The 19,359-nt window shown below is 36.9% G+C and overlaps 3 protein-coding genes across 8 annotated transcripts; 1 reads left to right on the top strand and 2 right to left on the bottom strand.

The window, feature by feature from the left end:
- Positions 1–370: 370 nt before the first annotated feature.
- On the bottom strand, positions 371–14,173 carry LOC126868289 (uncharacterized). 5 transcript variants are annotated; one of them, XM_050623606.1, is made up of 4 exons: positions 14,009–14,173; positions 7,734–7,906; positions 5,618–6,979; positions 371–4,986 (listed from the first exon to the last, which is right to left on the bottom strand). In XM_050623606.1, exons 2-4 carry the CDS (start codon positions 7,739–7,741, stop codon positions 4,731–4,733), a joined length of 1,626 nt encoding a protein of 541 aa, XP_050479563.1. In that variant the 5' UTR covers positions 7,742–7,906; positions 14,009–14,173; the 3' UTR covers positions 371–4,730. The 5 variants fall into 5 exon arrangements, with proteins under 5 accessions (XP_050479563.1, XP_050479565.1, XP_050479562.1 ...); XM_050623608.1 differs by having other exon boundaries at positions 7,734–7,887; XM_050623605.1 differs by lacking the exon at positions 14,009–14,173 and adding an exon at positions 13,557–13,993.
- Positions 7,900–13,956, top strand: LOC126868286 (glutamic acid-rich protein-like). Of its 2 annotated transcripts, none has more exons than XM_050623602.1 (8): positions 7,900–8,100; positions 10,325–10,571; positions 10,844–11,131; positions 11,647–11,966; positions 12,052–12,295; positions 12,643–12,844; positions 12,909–13,197; positions 13,265–13,956. In XM_050623602.1, exons 1-8 carry the CDS (start codon positions 7,927–7,929, stop codon positions 13,424–13,426), a joined length of 1,926 nt encoding a protein of 641 aa, XP_050479559.1. In that variant the 5' UTR covers positions 7,900–7,926; the 3' UTR covers positions 13,427–13,956. The 2 variants fall into 2 exon arrangements, with proteins under 2 accessions (XP_050479559.1, XP_050479558.1); XM_050623601.1 differs by having other exon boundaries at positions 12,568–12,844.
- Positions 14,174–15,215: 1,042 nt separating the features above from the next.
- LOC126868298 (uncharacterized) lies at positions 15,216–18,761 on the bottom strand. Its single transcript, XM_050623620.1, has 4 exons — positions 18,587–18,761; positions 17,858–17,961; positions 16,939–17,781; positions 15,216–16,303 (listed from the first exon to the last, which is right to left on the bottom strand). The coding sequence occupies exons 3-4, from the start codon at positions 17,769–17,771 to the stop codon at positions 16,081–16,083; spliced, it is 1,056 nt and encodes a 351-aa protein (XP_050479577.1). The 5' UTR covers positions 17,772–17,781; positions 17,858–17,961; positions 18,587–18,761; the 3' UTR covers positions 15,216–16,080.
- Positions 18,762–19,359: the final 598 nt, after the last annotated feature.

Below are 19,359 nucleotides of genomic sequence, written 5' to 3'. Positions count from 1 at the left end.
ACGATCGTAAAGGAACGAACGTCGCGGAAGAGACACCAAGGGTGCGAAACGCACACAAACTCCAAGTGTTAGAAGTCGAACCGGCTCGCTCTCGCAAGGCTAATCTGTCGACGACAGAAAATTTTCCCCGATGATTAAGCGCTTGTCAGACATATGCTGTCTTCATTGCTTCCCTTTATGGGGAGCCACGTGGTCCGTGTATGCGTTTCCGTGAAACCCAGCAACCCCTCACACTCCGTTATTGGTCGACTAATTTGTCGCTAGCGTAACTTTAGCTGGCCCTTTAAAGCGTGTCTTTTTTTCTCCTTCCATCTACTTGGCACCACTCTTTTTCTGTCCTTCTTCTGTCCTTCTTCTTATTCTCCTTCTCTTCTTTCTTTTCTTGTCTTTTTTTTTTTTTTTTTTCTTTATCATGTATAAGCGACAACCCGTGACGAGCGTAATTTCCGTGTAACCGTGATACCCAATAACCTTATCGCGATTTGAACTAATCGGTCTTAAGACAGGATCTTATCGATGCCCCGTTTTTTCAGCGACCAACGACCTAATGAAATTCATAGGACAATTGAAACTTACCGAGATTATTAGTGTTGCGACGAGCGATCTTTACTAAAATTAACGTCAAAATTGAAGTTTAACGATTTGAAACTAATTGTAAGAAGAGAGATGAAAGTGGTGTCTCAAAGGGAACTATTTCGAGCGCCGTGGCTTTTATTTGGAAGAAGCAAAGAATTGGAAAGCACCGTCGAACGAGCCTACGACGCATTAAAATTGCTTTTGCCCCCGAACGAATTTATTTCTTCTTTTCTTTTACCAAACTTTTGAATTATGAAATTACAAGACAAGAAACGCCATCTTTCCCGTAACCCTCGCAATTTTTTCAGCCTTTCGAAATATCAAAAAACGCAGTCGTTCGGACAGTCGACCGGATTGTTACGACATTCTGGCATCAAGAAGACAAGTGACGGACGAAGACAAAAAACAATAGTGGAAGGAGAACGAGAAAGAAGAAGCAGACGGAGAAAGAAGTGGTGGACGAAAAGATGGTGGAGGTTGAGGAGAAGAGGGGAAGACGAAGAAGAAGGAGAAGAAGAAGAAGAAGAAGCAGAAGACGGGCGTGTGGCGTGCGTTCGTCGTACGGGACGTGTTATTAGCCGGCACCCTCTTTCACGTTGCCCCATCTCCTCGAGCATCGCTCGTCTCATCTCCTTTTTTCTCTGATTTCCTATGCGGGGGCTAGAAACGCGTTTAATTAACATAGCTGGCGTGGCTGCATCCCTCTTCTCTTGGGTGCCGAGCAGACAGTCAGCTTTCACGGGCCATTGCACGCACGATACCATGTATTACGAACTATATTTCTTTCTTTCTCTCTCTCTCTCTCTTGTTCGCCCGCTCTCTCTCTCTCTCTCTCTCTCCTGCTTCCTCTATGTCTTTTGCTTTGAGTTTACCATGGTCCCGGATGTACAGTGTGGGTGTGATTTAAATGTTAACACGAAAATTCGAGATCGATGGCCCGCTGAAAAATACAACGCGGATGCATCTTGTACGGTCGTTAAGGATACATGGCTACATGATAAGTAGTTTGTTAGACTTGGACCATTTTGCCCGCGGATCGAACAATGATTTATCCTTTTGAGAGTTACATTATTTTTCGTATTGGTATAAGCGAGTTTTTTTTTTTTTTTTTAAGTGTAATTCAGTAGGATAATATTATGCAAGGTGGAGACAGCAAGTATTTGCATATACCTACCCCTATTTTCCAATAGGGCGCTTTTTTATCAGGTTCTATATTTTAGTTTCATGGTATCACATTTTTGTTGTTACATGAAAGTATTGCTAAATGATACGAAACTTAATACACTTGGACTTAATTAATCAATACGTAAATGTCATAATGGATATAATGATGTGCGAATCACTTTCTGTACCTACTCTAGTTGAATTCTTTGATCTACACAGTTTACATTTAATTATATTCCGAATACCTAACGCCATTAATTGTTTTATTGTAACTGAAAATGGAAAAAAGACCATCGATGCCCTTATGATACCGTTCTTATATGCGTAAACAGGCGATTTAAAGAAAACTTATTACAAGAAAGAGTACGTTAACCTATTAAATAGAAACTTGCATAATCACAAACTTCAAAGTTATTGAATCAATAAATTATAGTCATTAGATCGACTATAGGTCTTGCAAATGTACTAAATGTGGAGTAATTTATTTAGAAAAATGGATATGAACGATATGTAGAAAAATGGAAGCACATCGAATTTGAGACTAGAGTTATAACAGGTTAAGTTCTTTAACTACTCGTGACTTGTAGTTTGTTATTTCTAATACTTCTAAAGGGAGACTTCCCATCAAATATTTTTCCAAATGAATAAATATAAATATTTCTATGAAATGTCCATTTAAATGATTTAAATTACAAATTTTTCCTCAGTTTCGGAATAATTTAAAAAAGTAGAACCGACGTTAACGTAATAACGCTTAAACAACACTGTATATGCAAACACATTTGCCGTGGAATACTCGGAAGGTGAATGCGCAGGCGTGTCTGCGCGCAAAGTGCCATGTGGCGCTCGGTCCGCGGAGGATATAATGCACGCCTACCACAGAAATGCTCTTTTTGACGGATCGGCCGACTAATTTGGTCGTTGTCACGGGGTATGCCTGACGATTAATGGCGACCACCTAGCTTATGCTACCGCGAATTCCTTGGAAATTCTTTCGTGCCTTCGTTCAGACGAAAAAAAATTTGCCCCTTAATTAACAGATCCGAATGGAAACAATAATAAAGTACTAAGGCCGCTATCCTCGATTTGTTGTCACAACTCGTAACTAAACACATGTGGTAATGAAAAAAACAGATTCTATTGGAATTTGCGGTACTATAAACGTTTGTTGATATACATATACGCATATATGTATAGTATTCGCGACGCACGTGCGATACTTTCTCACCTTTCGAAAACATATTTCCTACTACGAACGATAGCATGATTTGTATATTTTTCAGGTTATACGTCGTTTATCATTAAGGGAATAGAAATTCACGTATTATATGTTTGATATAGTTATATGATAATATGTACTCATCTGGAACATGTAGCACTAAATGTATTATACAATCAAACTTTTTTGTGACGACAAATTGTCATAATAGTAACAAAATCTAGCATATGATACATTTTTTATTACATGTTACAGGCAGAAAATTATGTAATTCTTTATAAAATATGTATAAGCAAAGTTTGTACTTAACTAACTGAAGACTGAAGAATCGCCGAAAGCATGTGAAGTATACAAGGATGAGTGCCTCTGCGTGGACAAACACGTTCTCATTGTGGTTTTGGTGATTGATGCACTAATTATCACTTAAACACGTCTTGACAGTATCAATAATTACAAATAAACGCGACTTTATAACGGCGAACACGAGTGCTGCGCGCTATTTTCGTGAGTCGACTGCCAACCTCGCCATGCCATCTTGCGTACCAAACAGAAAATGATTTCAAATTTTATCGGCGTGCAATCTTTCGCGGCAAATTTGAAATTCGCCACATTACATCGTATTAGTGGTGAAGCGACTTTTACAGAAGGAGGCTAGTCGACAAAAGAGACAAATTGATCAGTCCTAAATTTTCAGTATTATAAGGCAATAAAAATAACTTGATAAGGCATAAAAATAAAAATATATATAATATTCTTTTTTCATTGTCATTAGCATAATTTTACTATTTTTTAATATGTAGTATACCTACTTACTTATAAGTACATATTTTAATGTTACATAATTATCACATATAAAATTCAATACAGTAATTAGTATTAGATTGAAATAAGCGAAATAGTTACCAGTTAACTAGGAACTTTGGACATTACTTTCAACTTTTATCATAACAAAAAAGAACACTTTAGAACGAAGAAACAAGATGTAATAAAATAAATATATGTTAATATGTTCGTCGCACTAAATGCTCATAAATGCGATGCCTTTTGTAATGATATTTGAAAATGATTAGCAGACATGACTAATTGGTTTCTTGGGAGCCAATTGGCTAGTCGACTAGTTGGCCAAAACCCTAGTCGATACATTTCTACTTTATACATATACATATAGATAGTAAAATTTAGATTTTTCAAATTATAAACATAGAAAAAATGCGCCGTTACTTCCAAGTTCATTTTATTTCCAAGACAATAATGCAATGCACAATAATGTCATTAGTAAAATATCGTCATAAACATTTGTGAATAATAAATTGGAATTGACGGTAAAGGGTAGTAGATAATAACAATATTGTAATACTGCCAACATAAAAGCGATTAGAGATAATAGAAATGATAAAATTGAAATAAAAATCCAGTAATTAAATATGTAACTGTTACAAGTAATGGTTCTATACCGTCCAATTTTACAATCATTTAAAATATTGAAAAATATACAAAATGATTAGGCACAATTTCAATATATGTAATACTTTTTTTAACGAAACAGGAATTTAATAAGAATATAATCAGTCTTCAATAACGTTTAACAGTTACAAACTGTTAAACATATCTCTTTCCTTTTTATCTTATTTTTTTGTATTTTTATTTTTTTACCTATAGTTTACTATAATTGAATAAGTTCTCTAAATTTTCTTCAAGTATATCCAACAGTATCCGTCACCGTGGGCAGAAAATCATGAACTACGAGTAAATGTAAAATATGATTTATGGTCTAATTTAAGGAACTGGAGACCGATTTCATTTTAGCCGCGTTAACAGCTGCAGCTAGTTTAGGCGCCTCTTGTAGAGCAGAATCGTTCGTTACGATCTGGTACGATTGTGCGATTTTTTCTTTCTCATGAATTGCTAGGCGCTGCCATTCTTTTTCCAATTTGTCCATCAAATTTTCCCTTCGCACCAGAGCCTCCTTGATCACGGATTGTTCATCTTCGTGCACCCATTTCTTCCACATGGCTTTTGCATCTTCACTAAAATAATATATACAAAAACAAAGATTATTAAAGATTACTAGAAAATTACAATAAAATAATTCTAGTACTTTTCATCATCCTTATGATCCAAGATTACTTATAACTCGACTTCCCAATTCTTTTTTATTATGTTTTCACCCATCTATCCTTGTACCATTCGCGTCTTTATCGTTAGAGACTCCATCGTAGACCACCTATTTGCGATCTATCGAGGACCGAACGTAAGGCGTACAGGATGACGAACGCCTTGGCACGTATTTACGAAACACTCGATGCGTGTAAGCGGTTAGTGCACATCAAGAGATAAAGAGTGAGGGAGAGAGACATGAATGAGTCACGGCTTTCGGTTGCAACATCGACGAATCTCGACTAATTCGAGAGGTGCTATTCGTCGTCCTAGACCCTTAACATCGTTCACGGTCACATACCGATATTGTAACAAATCTGGTCATCAGATGAACATTAAAGGAACTTACAATACATTTGCACATAAGTATTTTCGAGTTCTATTCGTACATATATAATTTTATGTATATTATAGTCGAATAATCTCGTTCGTCATCAACGATCATGAAATAACATTTCCAACAATCAAATGAATCTATTATTGTAATTTGTTAAAATTTACCTGTACATTGTTGAATCCGTACAGACTTTTTCTCGTTGAAGAAGTTCCGCTTCCCTCTTATCGATGTTGTCGAATCCCCATTTTCTCGATTCTTCGTCCAAATCGAGGTTTTCCGTATGATACATCCTTTTTTCGCGAATTAGTTCCAGCCTATTCTTCATATCCCTCAGCCGCAAAGCCTCGTCCCAACACTGCTTGTTGCACGCGTGCGTCTCTCTCTTCTTGATGTCCTCGATCTTGGATTTCAGCTCCTTGTGAGTCAAGTAAAGGAACATCTGCCTCGAGAGATTCTTGTCCTCGGGAATCATTCGCAACCAGGGCATGGTTTTCTCAACTTCGAACTGTCGAGTATCCCTCTTTTCTGTGTTTTGATCTCTGTCGTTATTATATTTGTTTATCGAGCTTTCTACCTCATATGTATCCACACTATCTTGATCGATTTTTTGATTGGAAATATCATCCCGTTCAGCGAGATTCTTGGATTGTTCGTCTTTCGGGCTGACTGGACTACTTCCGCTTATTGTGTCGTTTTTAGAATCGTTTTGTTTGTTATCTAGTTCTGTGGCGGACTCTTTATCATCTACACGAGGAGGAATTTCTCTATTTGGCGAAGCAGAAGCCGGAGACGGACTACTTGGGTGGTCGTCAGGTTCGTTAGTTCTCATGTTAGTATTTTCTAAACTTCTATGAGCATAACGGGCCGAGTATTTGGAAACAGGTCTGCCAGGTTCATGGTACGAATATCCTGGATACGGAGGATAGCGCAAAGGTTCTGGTTCTGTTTGTACAATTTCTTGCTCGTGTGAGGTCTTATTGCTATCTTCGGTCATTTTCGAGCCTCTACGACGAAAATTTTGATCGATTGGACGGACAACGTTTATCGAATCTCTGTAAGCACGAGAATATTGAAGATTGGTACCTCTGAGAGTGTCCCACCCAGTATTGGTCGATTCTTTGGGACAGACGAAGTAAGATTGATATCTTCGACAAGTTCTAGGTAGATACAGACTCTGTTCTGCGCGTTTCTCTCGTAATTTTTGCCTCAAAGCCTCTAACGACGTTTCTTCCTCGCGGCTTTTTACTCTTTTTCGTTCCTCCAATTCTCTTCTGTACGTCTCATCCTCCTCCTTCAACAAATTTCTCAATTTGTTCCTTCTGACATGTAACCTTTCCGCTTTTTTAGCCTTCTCGAGCTCACCTTTGGGGTCTAAATTCCTATAATTCCAAGAATCGTAGTGCTTGGCGATTCGGCACTCTCGTTCGAAGTATCTCGCGATTTGCTGGTAATAATCGTGCTTGAGCAACGCCTGGTTGTGTTTCTGCGCAGCTAGCTGGTATTGCCTCTCTCGATATCGTCCCACCCTTTAAACACGAGACAAGCTTCTGTTGATGATCTCTTGACAATATTTCGAATCTGATTGGAAAAAAACAAGATTTGATCAATCATCGAATAGAGCGATGGCAACGATGGTTTATTGATAAAATTGGTGCAGTAATTACGTTTTATCGATGATACAATATTTTATAAAAAATAATTACATATCGTCTTTATTATCCGATTATTATATCATCGACGCGCAAAGTGCCAAAGCGTTAGTAGGTCGAACAGATTCATCGAACGATGTTCATCTCGTGAACGTCCGCGATGATCGATCCGACCTTCGTGTCGATCGGCACACGGTTGCATCGTAAACAGACGTGGGATACGTCGTAGGATCAAGCGAAGAGGCGTTTCAACCGAGAGAGTCACCGAAAACATCCTAGAAGAAGAGGACCGTCTTCTATTTCGAGCTTGCGTCTTTCTGTGACGTCACGTCGACGAAAATATCACGCGGTTAGGGAGGTGCAGTCGTGGCCCTGATGTGTGGTCCAGGTCTCAATCTTTCCCAGACTCCCAAAAATTCTCAACCACTTCGCTCTTCGGTAATTCCTCTTGTCGACGTTGGCGAGGATCAATCGTTCGTAGATCTAAAAGGGATCCTAATTCGGTCGCGAGATCTCTTCGCTTAGGTCCAACGGGACCAGTGAACCGCGAGGACAATCCGGAAGATTTCCCGAGTGTAAAACGTCTCGAGGAAAGTGGGTCGTGGCTCTCCCACGTAAAACCGATCCCCACCTTTTCATTTCGTCGTCCAGGAGTCCGTCAGTGGCGCATCGTACACGTCCTCGAGAGGATCCTCGTCATTACGCACGCCCAGAGCCGATACACAGATCCCCGTGCCTCTTTGTCTAATTCCATCGACAGGTGGAAGTCGATAGGAAAGTCGAAGCTAAGACGAGAAGAGAACCCTGTGACAGAATAAAGAAGAATGCCTGGTGCCGGTGGTCAACCACCACCGCAGAGGACCACCTTCAGGCCACCTTGGGTCAAAGATGGTCCGTCACCTTTACCTATGCCTACTGCACCCTGGACCCTCAATTCCAGAAGAGATTCGAAATCAAAAGTCGAGGAACCACCTCCGTTTACCCAAGTTACGTTAAAAGTGAGTCTTTCTTTTCTCAATTTACTTTGTCATCTTTGTCAACTTTTAACACGCGATAAAATGGATTATACGAACGATACGAAAGAATTATCCGCAAAAGCCAATTTCAATTTACGTCAAACAAATTACACGTCCACCGGTTGAATTTGCTTTTTTTGTCTGGTTTCGGGATCGTCAGGGCGCCAGCTCATTGTCTGATCAAATACGGACTTATGCTACTAGAAACGACGAAGAATCAGGCCCGCCTTGTGCAGTCTTTTTCCATTCAGATATTAGGTTTCAAAGTCACCAGGCTTGACTATTAATAACTTGCGTGGGTGTCGAGTAACAAGTTCTCGCGTATAATCGTTTCGACAAGTAGAAATTTACAAGGGCGTTGCATCTGAATTATACAACGTAGTGCGATTATTATTAGAAATATGAAATTACGCTTGGAAAAACAGCGAGCAGCTAATTTGTGGAAATATTTACGATTCGTTGTATGCGCTTCTGTACGTGTGTAAATCAACTACGCCGCCTATGCCGATCATCCGAGTTATCGTACTTTTGTTTATTTGCATTTTTCGTCGTGCGACGATTCGAAAACGCGTACTTTTGATATTTTGGCAATGGGCCACGCGAAACGACCACGAACACGAATGGATCCTCGATCGTGCGAAAACGCGAGAAACGTGATGTTCGAAGTTCCAAAGACACGTGGAAACGTCATGATCATTCGCGTCACGCTATTGTTTACAACTGTCGCGAGTAGTTAGATCATCGACAAGTTCGATTGCAATTTACGAAATCCGCCATCACTTTCGCTACATCTCGATATTTCAGCGCATAAAGCGCATACGAAATTTTCTATCGAACAGTTAAGTTGAAAATTTTCCAACAAATACGAAATTCAGAAATTCCAAAAATATCGCTCTATTCATTCTCCTATGAATAATCCAATTAACATAATACAAAAATAAACTGTTTTCTATAAATATTCTGTTTTCGCTAGAATTTCTTTAATCGCAAACGTTTCATCGCAAACGATAAGGAAGTTTTTAATCCCATGATTGGTAATACGATCGAGCTTCTCGGATGATAGAAACCTATCGATTCGTTTTAAAGTTTGAATTATGCAAATGGATTATCGGATTTTAATATAATTAAACGGAGATTTATTAGAATCGTGAAGCTGTTCGTACACCTGCCTACATGAGACATCAAAGGGATTGAATTAATTTGATTTTCTCGATACAAGCACGATCAGACAGAGAAGGCTAGCCTTACGGGTCCTCGCATATAAGCCTCTGGGTCACGATTATTTAAAGAACACGCGTTTCTATTTCAACTGTCTTGCCAGCTGCGTCTTCCGCCAGTTTCTTAACGAGTTTATATTACGGTTTTGCGTAAATATACCGATAAGTTGTGCTGGATTTGCAAATTCTACTGTAAAGATCTGGACGTTTCTGTGTTCCGATAATCATCCCAATTTTCGCACCCACGCTTCAATTTTCTTTCATAAGGCGATAGGATCAACAAAGAAGTAGTACGTTCTTTTCAAAAAGAAGAAACAGTACAATATCAGGAAAAATAATGATCGAAGTTTCTAGATTGAAAAGGAGCGCGGAGCAAGTGCGAATTAGATTATTTAAAGACGACCGAACGAACATCGATACTTGCCAAGAGAATTCTCGAGACTTTCTTTCTTTAGGAACGAAGGATGCTAGGTGGGGGAGTACGGTCTTTTTCTTTTTATCTATTTTCCAATACGACAATCTTTCGCGGCACGCACGACGTACTATCATTTTCTTCCTTTTACCACGCGTCATAATCAACGAGTCCTGCGAGTAATCGCCAACAGGCTGATTTGAGATACAAAACTGCTGCGAACATAAATATTCGTCGATCGTGAACGGTAAAGTGATTGTAACCGAAAAACTGAGTACGCGACGACTGGCGATTGGCATGTAAATATTACTAGTACGATAAACGTAATATTTAGGCTCCTGGCGAAAAACGTCTCAAGTAGATGAAAATAGAATAAACGCGAAAGAAGTGGAAAGCATATTTTTAAAACGTATAAAGACACTACGAAGTACTGTTCGTTAGGGATAAGAAAATACTTTAATAAAATACTTTATAGAAGAGGGAAAAATTCCTAGTGAAAATCTTGATAAAAGGTGATATATCGATAAAATGGTAAGAAATTCAAAGGAGAGAAATAAAACTGTTTATTGGTTTATAGAGTGTATCGAAACCAGAAGCGAAGCCCTCGGCGGAAACACAGCCACGTAAACAGAGCAAGATCACAATAATCCCGTCACAGCCTAAAAGCGAGAAGAATACGAGCAGTCAACCGGCACCGACGAAGCTTCGCGAGAATGGACGACAAGAGCCAAATTCGAGGCCACAGCTCGAACGACAGGTTCGAATCGAGAGGTCCCGATCTCGAGGTGACACGATACCTCTCTCCAAGAGTGAGAGCACTACAGGTAACGGCATGAACCTCTCCGTAAAGACAAAGCTTAACCATAAACCATAAACATTCGTAATATTATCATAAACGTTACAAAATTATCAGATCTATTCTAATCGATACCTTTTATGTTGCGCCAACGCGACAGTTATATATCATGTTAAACGCAACAAACGTTTTCAACTAATTTAACTTTCTTCGCGGTAATGATCATGTATGAAACGTAAAAGGCACAAAAATTTGCGATACCATTCGGTCAGGATAAAAATAAAATTTTCGTATAAATAGGAGCGCCGACATTATCAAAAAGCTCGTCGAGGGCAGCGATCCCGCCACCACCACCTCCAAGACCTCCGCCACCACCTCCGAGTAGAACGATCTTGAAAGATCTTCCCCCACTAAACGACACGCAACAACAACAACTGGAAATGTTGAAACAGAGACCACGGAAACGTCCTGATTGGGCAAGCATGATGAAAGAAGTGGAAAGCGGAAAACCTTTGAGACACGTGAAGTGCAATGACAGAAGTGCGCCCTTGATCGAAAGGGTGAACAAGGTTACAGCTGATCCAGCAGGTGATCGTCGATCGAACTTCGATTCTACTCAGATTTCCCTTGGGTGATACTTTTCGGAACGAACAACCGATTTCACCGTGTTTGTCGATTAGTCGCTAGTAGAAAACCCTTTTGTTTTGTTACGTACCCCTCGAACCCTCTTTTTATCCTTGTGAATGTCGATCTAAAAGGGGCTCGTACGAGTATAATTAATTAAATTGTTAATAAGCTTTCATTCGATCAGCTTTTGTTTCTGAACTGTGATATGACCTGTTTGTAGTACACACAGTAGCTATTGTTCTGATCCCGTTCTCCTAGAAGAGAACCCCTCTCGTCTGTAGTTTAATAATATTATTATCGTTGAATTAACTGTTGTCTTCGTGTTTAGTGGGTTTTTATCGACATACCCTCTTTTTCCTATTTCCTTTATCCCCTAAATGAACTCTAAGGTTGGAATCATGGAGATTGTCTCTGAATTGTATTTATTATAAACGGTGGATGTGTGTCGGTTGTACTGATAGAGTGTTTCTAACTAGGGAAGGCACACTTTGTGTTCGAATCTGAAAAATCGAACATGCATAACCAATTGCTGAAGCAGATTCAGGAAGGTGTAAAATTAAAGAGAGTACAGACCAACGATCGATCGAGACCAATGCTACAGGGCTTGAGGAAATTCCGAAGGCAGCTGACGATAGAGGAGCAAATGCAAAAGTCTGAAGAACCCACGGATGACACTATTTCGGATGACATGGACGACATTGATGCCGTAAGGGATGACTTACAGAGTACTAAACAAATGCTTGCGCTTGAACTTAGAAATAAGGAGGCATTAGAAAAGGAGAACAAAAAATTACAAGTACGTTTCTTAAAGTATTGTTAAGCCAGAGTATCGTCGGAAAAAACGGCGACAATCTGTTGATTTTCCTTGATGTTTCCTACAGGCAAGGATTTTAAATCTTGAAGCCGAAGTCGACCATGCAAAATCTCAGAAAAGCGTGCAAGAACAAAGGAAGTACGACGAGCAAATTACAGAATCATTGAAAAAGGACGCTCAGCAAGCAAGAGAAGATGCTGAGAAATTTGAGAAAGAATATGCGATTGTCTCGGGCGAAAGAGACAAACTAAAAAATGACTTGGAGGAAATAAGAAGGATGTATGCTGCTTTAGAAAGACGAATGAAAGCTGGTACAAGCCAATGAATATTTACATACATATTAACTTACTTAACTTAGACTGGGCTACTTAACTTTCATTTCTACTTAAGATCATTCGCACATATTATATACGTAATACTAAAAAATCATGATCTTAGAAATATTTTAACAACATGCATAACAAAAACTTTTAATGAAAAACTAAATATCTGATCTGACTTGTTATTAGTTTTTCATTAATAGTACTAAACCTGCTTACGCTTATACTAATTTTGCTTCTTTATTAAACGCTTTGCAAATTAGAGCAAGAGTTTGAGCCTGTACCGATAATTGAGCTAGCAGATGATGGCCACGAAGCAGCTTGGTACAATGTTTCAGGAATGGCACTGGCTGGTTGTCCAAGTGCAAAAGATGTAGCAAAAATAGCTTCTCAAAAAAGTATAGATAAAAGAGAACCGAGTGAAAGCGAAGAAGAGGAAGAAGAAAGTTTAGAGGAAGAAGATGACAAAGATCCAAGGGCAGCAGAGAAACGGTTACAAAGAGAGATCAAACTTTTGATAACCAAGATTAAAAATTTCAAGTGAGTAATAATATATTAAAGTTTAATATATAATAAAGAAACTAATGTCAATTTTATCAAATAGGGACAAAGCTGTTAATGCCAGAAAAGAAAGACACGCGTTAAAAGATCAAATTAAACAGCAACAACAATTGTTGAAAGAAGAAAGGAGAAAGTATAAACGTCTTCAGGAAGAAGTTGATAAAATGGCAAAGTTAATGTCAGAAAGTGATGACGATAAGGATGAAGATGAAGAAGAAGAGGAAGAAGAAGAAACAGAATCAGAAGAATCAGAATCTGAAGAATCTGAAGACGAAGAAACTGAAACAGAAGATGAAGATCAATCTCTGGAAGGTCAACGAAATACATTACAGGTAATACAAACTGTTATACGATAACATGTTACATAAGAATCTTTTAATTGTATATATATTTTAACAGAAACAAGCCAAGAAACACGAAGGACGTTTAGCTGCATTAAGAAAAGGTAATTATCTGCTCAAAGCACAAGTCGACAGGCTGAAAGATGATTTAGTAAAACAACGGGAAGATAGTTTCACTCTCCAAGAAGATCTTGACTCCGTGTTAGCAGAGTTAGGTTAAGTTAATGTAAAAAAACATTTCTATGAATGATTATGAACAATTGTATACATACACATATAAATATTACATCTGAAAATATAGAAAATATTATGTCTGAAAAACCAGACGCAACTAATACACGCACACTCACCTAGCGCCTAGCGTCTTTTGTAGAAAATTACACAAATAGATTTTTGTTCAATCGACTGCAGAGCATAGAGCTACTATTTTGTGGTACCGGTTATTAAACGCATTAATTTGTTTTCTTTAGTATTTGTGGTAAATATCTTATGTACGCGTAACGATACTTACGCTGTACTTAATGACGTAACGGTCTAGAGATAAAACATTAAACCGTATTTATTGATCGAAACAAAAGACGCAACGTCAAGGATATCATGTAATGTAAGTTTTCTATACAACACATCTATACACATTTATCGTAAAATTTCTCGCGAACGCCGAAAATGTTTATATGAGATTACAAATATTGCTTTTTTTGCTATTTTGTTGTTAAATATTTTTTAATAAAGACGATTATTATTCGATCATCAAGTTTCTATACAGGTTATTTACAAATTAAAAAGTCAATACAACACTTACATGCTTGCACTTGAAATCAATCAACGAGCAGGTTATTTCCAGAATATACAAGCTATATTTTTTCAACGATGATATTTGATTTAGAATACACAATAACATAAATCACCACGTTTATTACGACTTCAACGAAACTGCAAATACGCATTAACGTGGTTTGAAAAGAACGCTTACCTACATCTAACATGAAGTCGGATAAAATCCCTAGTGATTCTTCTTACACTGGCGTCGCAAACATTTCACTTGCATATAGTTTACATTACGAGCGTATAATCATCGTCGTTAACAAATATATAAAATTTTTATTGAACGGTATTTTCTCTTTTATATTTTTCTGTTACATCGACATTTCAGCTGATATAATTACGAAAGGAATGCGAAATGCAAAAAATAAATGCCGGGTATATGAGCGGAGATGATAGCGGCATTTTTAAAATTCAAAATTATATTTGAAATATCAGAATATCACTATTGTCTTCCAATGGGTTACATATTCCATATATATATATATATATTTACAGTAGTGTTATAGTTTTAGAACATTATTTGTATCTTAAATGGTCCTAAAACCTGTTCCATTTATAAAAATTTTACTTGTCATAAATAATCTGACAATACTGAGTATAGTGAAACTGAATATACCGAAGCTAAATTGAAAAAAATACGCTGAATTTTAATCACGGGTAGATCGTGTTCTTTAGGAGAGCTTTTCACAGAGATGATACAAACAATGTGAGATACTTTAATTATACAGCTAGAGTTAATTTGAAAGTATTAAATTATTACAGGTAATTAAATTCTTATTGCTCGGTACTATTATCACTCTTAAATTACGTACATAATATGCACGCTAACAAAATAAAACGGGAAAGTAAATTTATTAAAAAAAAAAAAAAAAAAGAAAAAAGAAATCACGTATGTACATTCGTTTACATACAAACATTCGGCATTACGTTTGACTTAACTTAGGTCAAAAATTAATATATTTTATAATTAGGGTATGAGTTTACATGGTCCACAAACTGCTTTACTTTTGCAACTTTTAAATGAATTAGTAATCTTCACGTTGGATACCCATCCAAACACAATAGAAATAAATATACCTCTTCTTTTGTAACAATATATCGGCGAATGATGGCGTCCGTATACTAATCTGCTGAGTCTTTCATAAGACTATAAATGTTAATATTTGTTTTTTTATCCACATCTGTATTTTTTAATCCATATTTTATTTCCATCCATATTACATATTATACATATATTTACATATAGACTTGCAAAATAAATACTAAACGTTCGCATTTTCAGCAATACGACAATAAAATCTTTCATATCAATGCAAATGTTGCATTTCGACTTCATAAAATACTGAATATTAAGCGAGTAATGATTTCTTGACTGGCAAGGTCAGTAGAACCTAATATTTCGTTTTTATACAATTTTAGTATTAGGAATGTTAACCACTGATATATTTCGACGTATTTTAGATTCAAGTAGTGTAAGTTTCTATTAGTCACCTATGTTTTTTTTTAGAATCTGCATTACTTATTTAATATCCTGTATTCGTGAACATTTTTTCCAAGGCACTAATATAACATTCAGTAATCTCATTAGTAAAATATCGTTATTTACATCTGTGAAAAAATAGTTGGAATTGACTGTAAAGTGTAATAGGTAAAAACAATAACGTGATATTGCCAACACAGTGACTACAATGCTAAAATGGAAATAAAAACCCATTAATTACATTTGTAACTTTTACAAGTAAGTAATGGTTCTATAGCGTCTAATTTTGCAAACAATCATTTAATATATTAAAAAATGCACGAAATTATTAGGAACATTTTCACTATATGTAATACTTTCAACAGTTATAAACTGTTAAACATATCTCTTTCCTTTTTGTCTTATTTTTTTGTATTTTTATTTTTTTATCTATAGTTTATTATAATTAAAATATTCTCTAAATTTTCTTCAAATACATCCAACAGTATCTGACACTGTGGGCAGAAAATCATGAACTACGAGTAAATACTATTTATGGTCTAACTCAACAAACTGGGAACCGTTTCATTCTAGCCGTTAACGGTTGCAGCTAGTTTAGGCAGCTCTAGCAGAGTAGAATCATTCATTACAATGTGGTACGAATGTGCGATCTTTTCTTTCTCATGAATTGCTAGGCGCTGCCATTTTTCTTCCAATCTGTTCATCAAATCTTCCCTTCGCATTAAAGCGTCCTTGATAGTAGATTGTTCATCTTCGTCCACCCATTTCTTCCACATGGCTTTTGCATCGTCACTAAAATAATATATACAAAAACAAAGATTATTAAAGATTAATAGAAAATTACAATAAAATAATTCTAATATTTTTCATCATTCTTATGATCCAGGATTACTTATAATTCGACTTCCCAATTCTTTTTTATTATGTTTTCATTCATCTACCCTTATACCATTCGCGTCTTTATCGTTAGAAACTCCATCGTAGACCACCTATTTGCGATCTATTGAGGGTCGAATGTACGGTGTATGAGATGACGAACGCCTTGGTACGTATTTACGAAACACTCGACGAATGTAAGCGGTTAGTGTACATCGAGAGATAAAGAGAGAGTGAGAGAAAGAGACGCGAATGAGACACGGCTTTCGGTTGCAACTTTGACGAATTTCGACGAATTCGAGAGATGCTATTTGTCGTCTTAGACCCTTAACATCGTTCACGGTCACATACCGATATTGTACCAGATCCGATCATCAGATGAACATTAAAAGAACTTACATTACATTTGCAGATAAGTATTTTCGAGTTCTATTCGTACATATATAATTTTATGTATATTATAGTCGAATCATCTCGTTCGTCACCAACGGTCATGAAATAACGTTTCCAACAATCAAATGAAACTACTATTGTAATTTGATAAAATTTACCTGTACATTGTTGAATCCGTACAGACTTTTTCTCGTTGAAGAAGTTCCGCTTCCCTCTTATCGATGTTGTCGAATCCACACCTTCTCGATTCTTCGTCCAAATCGATGTTCTCCGTATGATACATCCTCTTTTCGCGAATTAGTTCCAGCCTGTTCTTCATGTCCCTCAACCGTAGAGCCTCGTCCCAACAGTGCTTGTTGCACGCCTGCGTCTCTTTCTTCTGGATGTCCTCGATCTTAGATTTCAGTTCCGTGTGGGTCAAGTAAAGGAACATCTGCCTCGAGAGATTCTTGTCCTCGGGAATCATTCGCAACCAGGGCATGGTTTTCTCAACTTCGAACTCCTGAGTATCCTTCTTTTCTGTGTTTTGATCTCTGTCGTTATTATATTTGTTTATCGAGCTTTCTATCTCATATGTATCCATACTATCTTGATCAATGTTTTGATTGGAAATATCATCCTGTTCAGCGAGATTCTTGGGTTGTTCGTCTTTCGGGCTGACTGGACTACTTCCGCTTAATGTGTCGTTTTTAAAATCGTTTTCCATGATATCTAGTTCTGTTGCGGTCTCTTTATCATCTACACGAGGAGGAGCTTCTTTATTTGGCGAACCAGAATCAGCAGACGAACTATTTGATGGATTGTCGTCAGATTCGTTAGTTCTCATGTTAGTATTTTCTAAACTTTGATGAGCATAACGAGCCGAATACTTCGAAACAGGCCTTCCAGGTTCGTGGTACGAATATCCTGGATACGGAGGATAGCGCAGAGGTTTCGGTTCCTTTTGCGCAATTTCTTCTTCCTGAGGGATCTTATCGCTATTTTCGCTCATTTTTAAGCCTCTACGATGAAAATTTTAGTCACTTGGACGAACATTCATCGAATCTCCGTAAACACGAAAGTACTGAAGATTAGTACCTCTAAGAGTGTCCCAGTTTGTACTGATTGACTCTCTCGATATCGTCCCAACCTTTAAACACGAGACAAGCTTCTGTTGATGATCTCTTGACAATATTTCGAATCTGATTAGAAAAAAACAAAATTTAATCAATCATCGGATACGAAATATCAAATTAAACAGCAACAAAAATTGTTGAAAGAAGAAAAGAAGAAGTATAAACATCCTCAGAAAGAAGTTGATGAAATGGCAATGTTAATATCAGAAAGTGAAGATGACGATAAGAATGAAGAGGAAGAGGAGGAAGAAAAAGAAACGGAATCAGAAGAATCAGAATCTAAGGAATCTGAAAATGAAGATGAATTTCTAGAAAGTTAACGAAATACTTTACAGGTGATACAAATTGTTATACGACGTGTCAAATAAGAATCTCCTAATTGTAGATATATTTTGACACAAACAAGCCCCTCCGCGCAAAAAAAAAAAAACGCGGACAACGTTTAGCTGCAATTGTGCTCCTTAAAGCACAAGTCGACAGATTGAAAAATGATTTAGTAAGACAACGGGGAAATAGTCTCACTCTCCGGGAAGATCTTGACTACGTGTTAGCAGAGTTAAGTTAATGTAAAAAAAGCATGTCTAAGAATGATTATGAATAATTGTATACATACACATATAATTATTACATCTGGAAATATAGAAAATATTATGTTTGAAAAACCAAAAGCAACTATTATACGCATACTCACTTATCACCTAACGTTTTTTGTAGAAAATTATACAAATACAATTTTTGTTCAATCAACTGCAAAGTACAGAGCTATTATGTTGTTGTACTGATTATTAAACGCACCGATTATTATAAAACGCGATAATTTATTTTCTTTAGTATCTATGGCAAATATCTTATGTACGCGTGACGATACTTACGCTGTCCTTACTCGAAATGGTGTAACGGACCGGAGATAAAATATCAAACCGTACCTATTGATCGAAACAAAAGACGCAATGCCTGTGGCGCATGTCATGTAATGTGTGTTCTATATAACACATCTATACACATCTATCGTAATGTTTCCCATGAACGCCGGAAATGTTTATATGAGACTACGAATATTGCTCTTTTGCTATTTTGTTGTTAAATATTTTTTAATAAAGACGATTATTACACGATCATCAAGTTTCTATACAGTTTCTAAAAAATGAATACAATACTTACATGCTGCACTTGAAATCAATCAACGAGCAGGTTATTTCCAGAATGTACAAACTATATTTTTTCAACGATGATATTTTATTTAGAGTACACAATAACATAAATCACTACGTTTATTACAGCTTCAACGAAACTGCAACTACGCATTAACGTAGTTTGAAAAGAACGTTTACCTACATCTAACATGACGTATGATAAAATCCCTAGTGATGTTTCTTACACTGGCGTCGCAAACATTTCACTTGCATATAGTTTACATTACAGGCGTATAGTCATCGTCGTTAACAAATATATCAAATTTTTGTT

The sequence above is a fragment of the Bombus huntii genome, chromosome 8 (assembly GCF_024542735.1).
Source record: "Bombus huntii isolate Logan2020A chromosome 8, iyBomHunt1.1, whole genome shotgun sequence".
NCBI classification, from domain to species: domain Eukaryota; kingdom Metazoa; phylum Arthropoda; class Insecta; order Hymenoptera; family Apidae; genus Bombus; species Bombus huntii.
The sequence above is the reverse complement of the archived record's forward strand: the minus strand, read 5'-3'. Positions and strand labels throughout refer to the sequence as shown.

Coding starts and splice junctions, on each gene's coding strand:
- LOC126868289 (XM_050623606.1), bottom strand. Junction 4,987..5,617: donor ACGGATTCAACAATGTACAG/GTAAATTTTAAC, acceptor ATATTATTTTAG/TGAAGATGCAAAAGCCATGT.
- LOC126868286 (XM_050623601.1), top strand. CDS start 7,927: ATGCCTGGTGCCGGTGGTCAACCACCACCGCAGAGGACCACCTTCAGG. Junction 11,132..11,646: donor GGTTACAGCTGATCCAGCAG/GTGATCGTCGAT, acceptor GTTTCTAACTAG/GGAAGGCACACTTTGTGTTC. Junction 11,967..12,051: donor AGGAGAACAAAAAATTACAA/GTACGTTTCTTA, acceptor TGTTTCCTACAG/GCAAGGATTTTAAATCTTGA.
- LOC126868298 (XM_050623620.1), bottom strand. CDS start 17,771: ATGAGCGAAAATAGCGATAAGATCCCTCAGGAAGAAGAAATTGCGCAA. Junction 16,304..16,938: donor ACGGATTCAACAATGTACAG/GTAAATTTTATC, acceptor ATATTATTTTAG/TGACGATGCAAAAGCCATGT.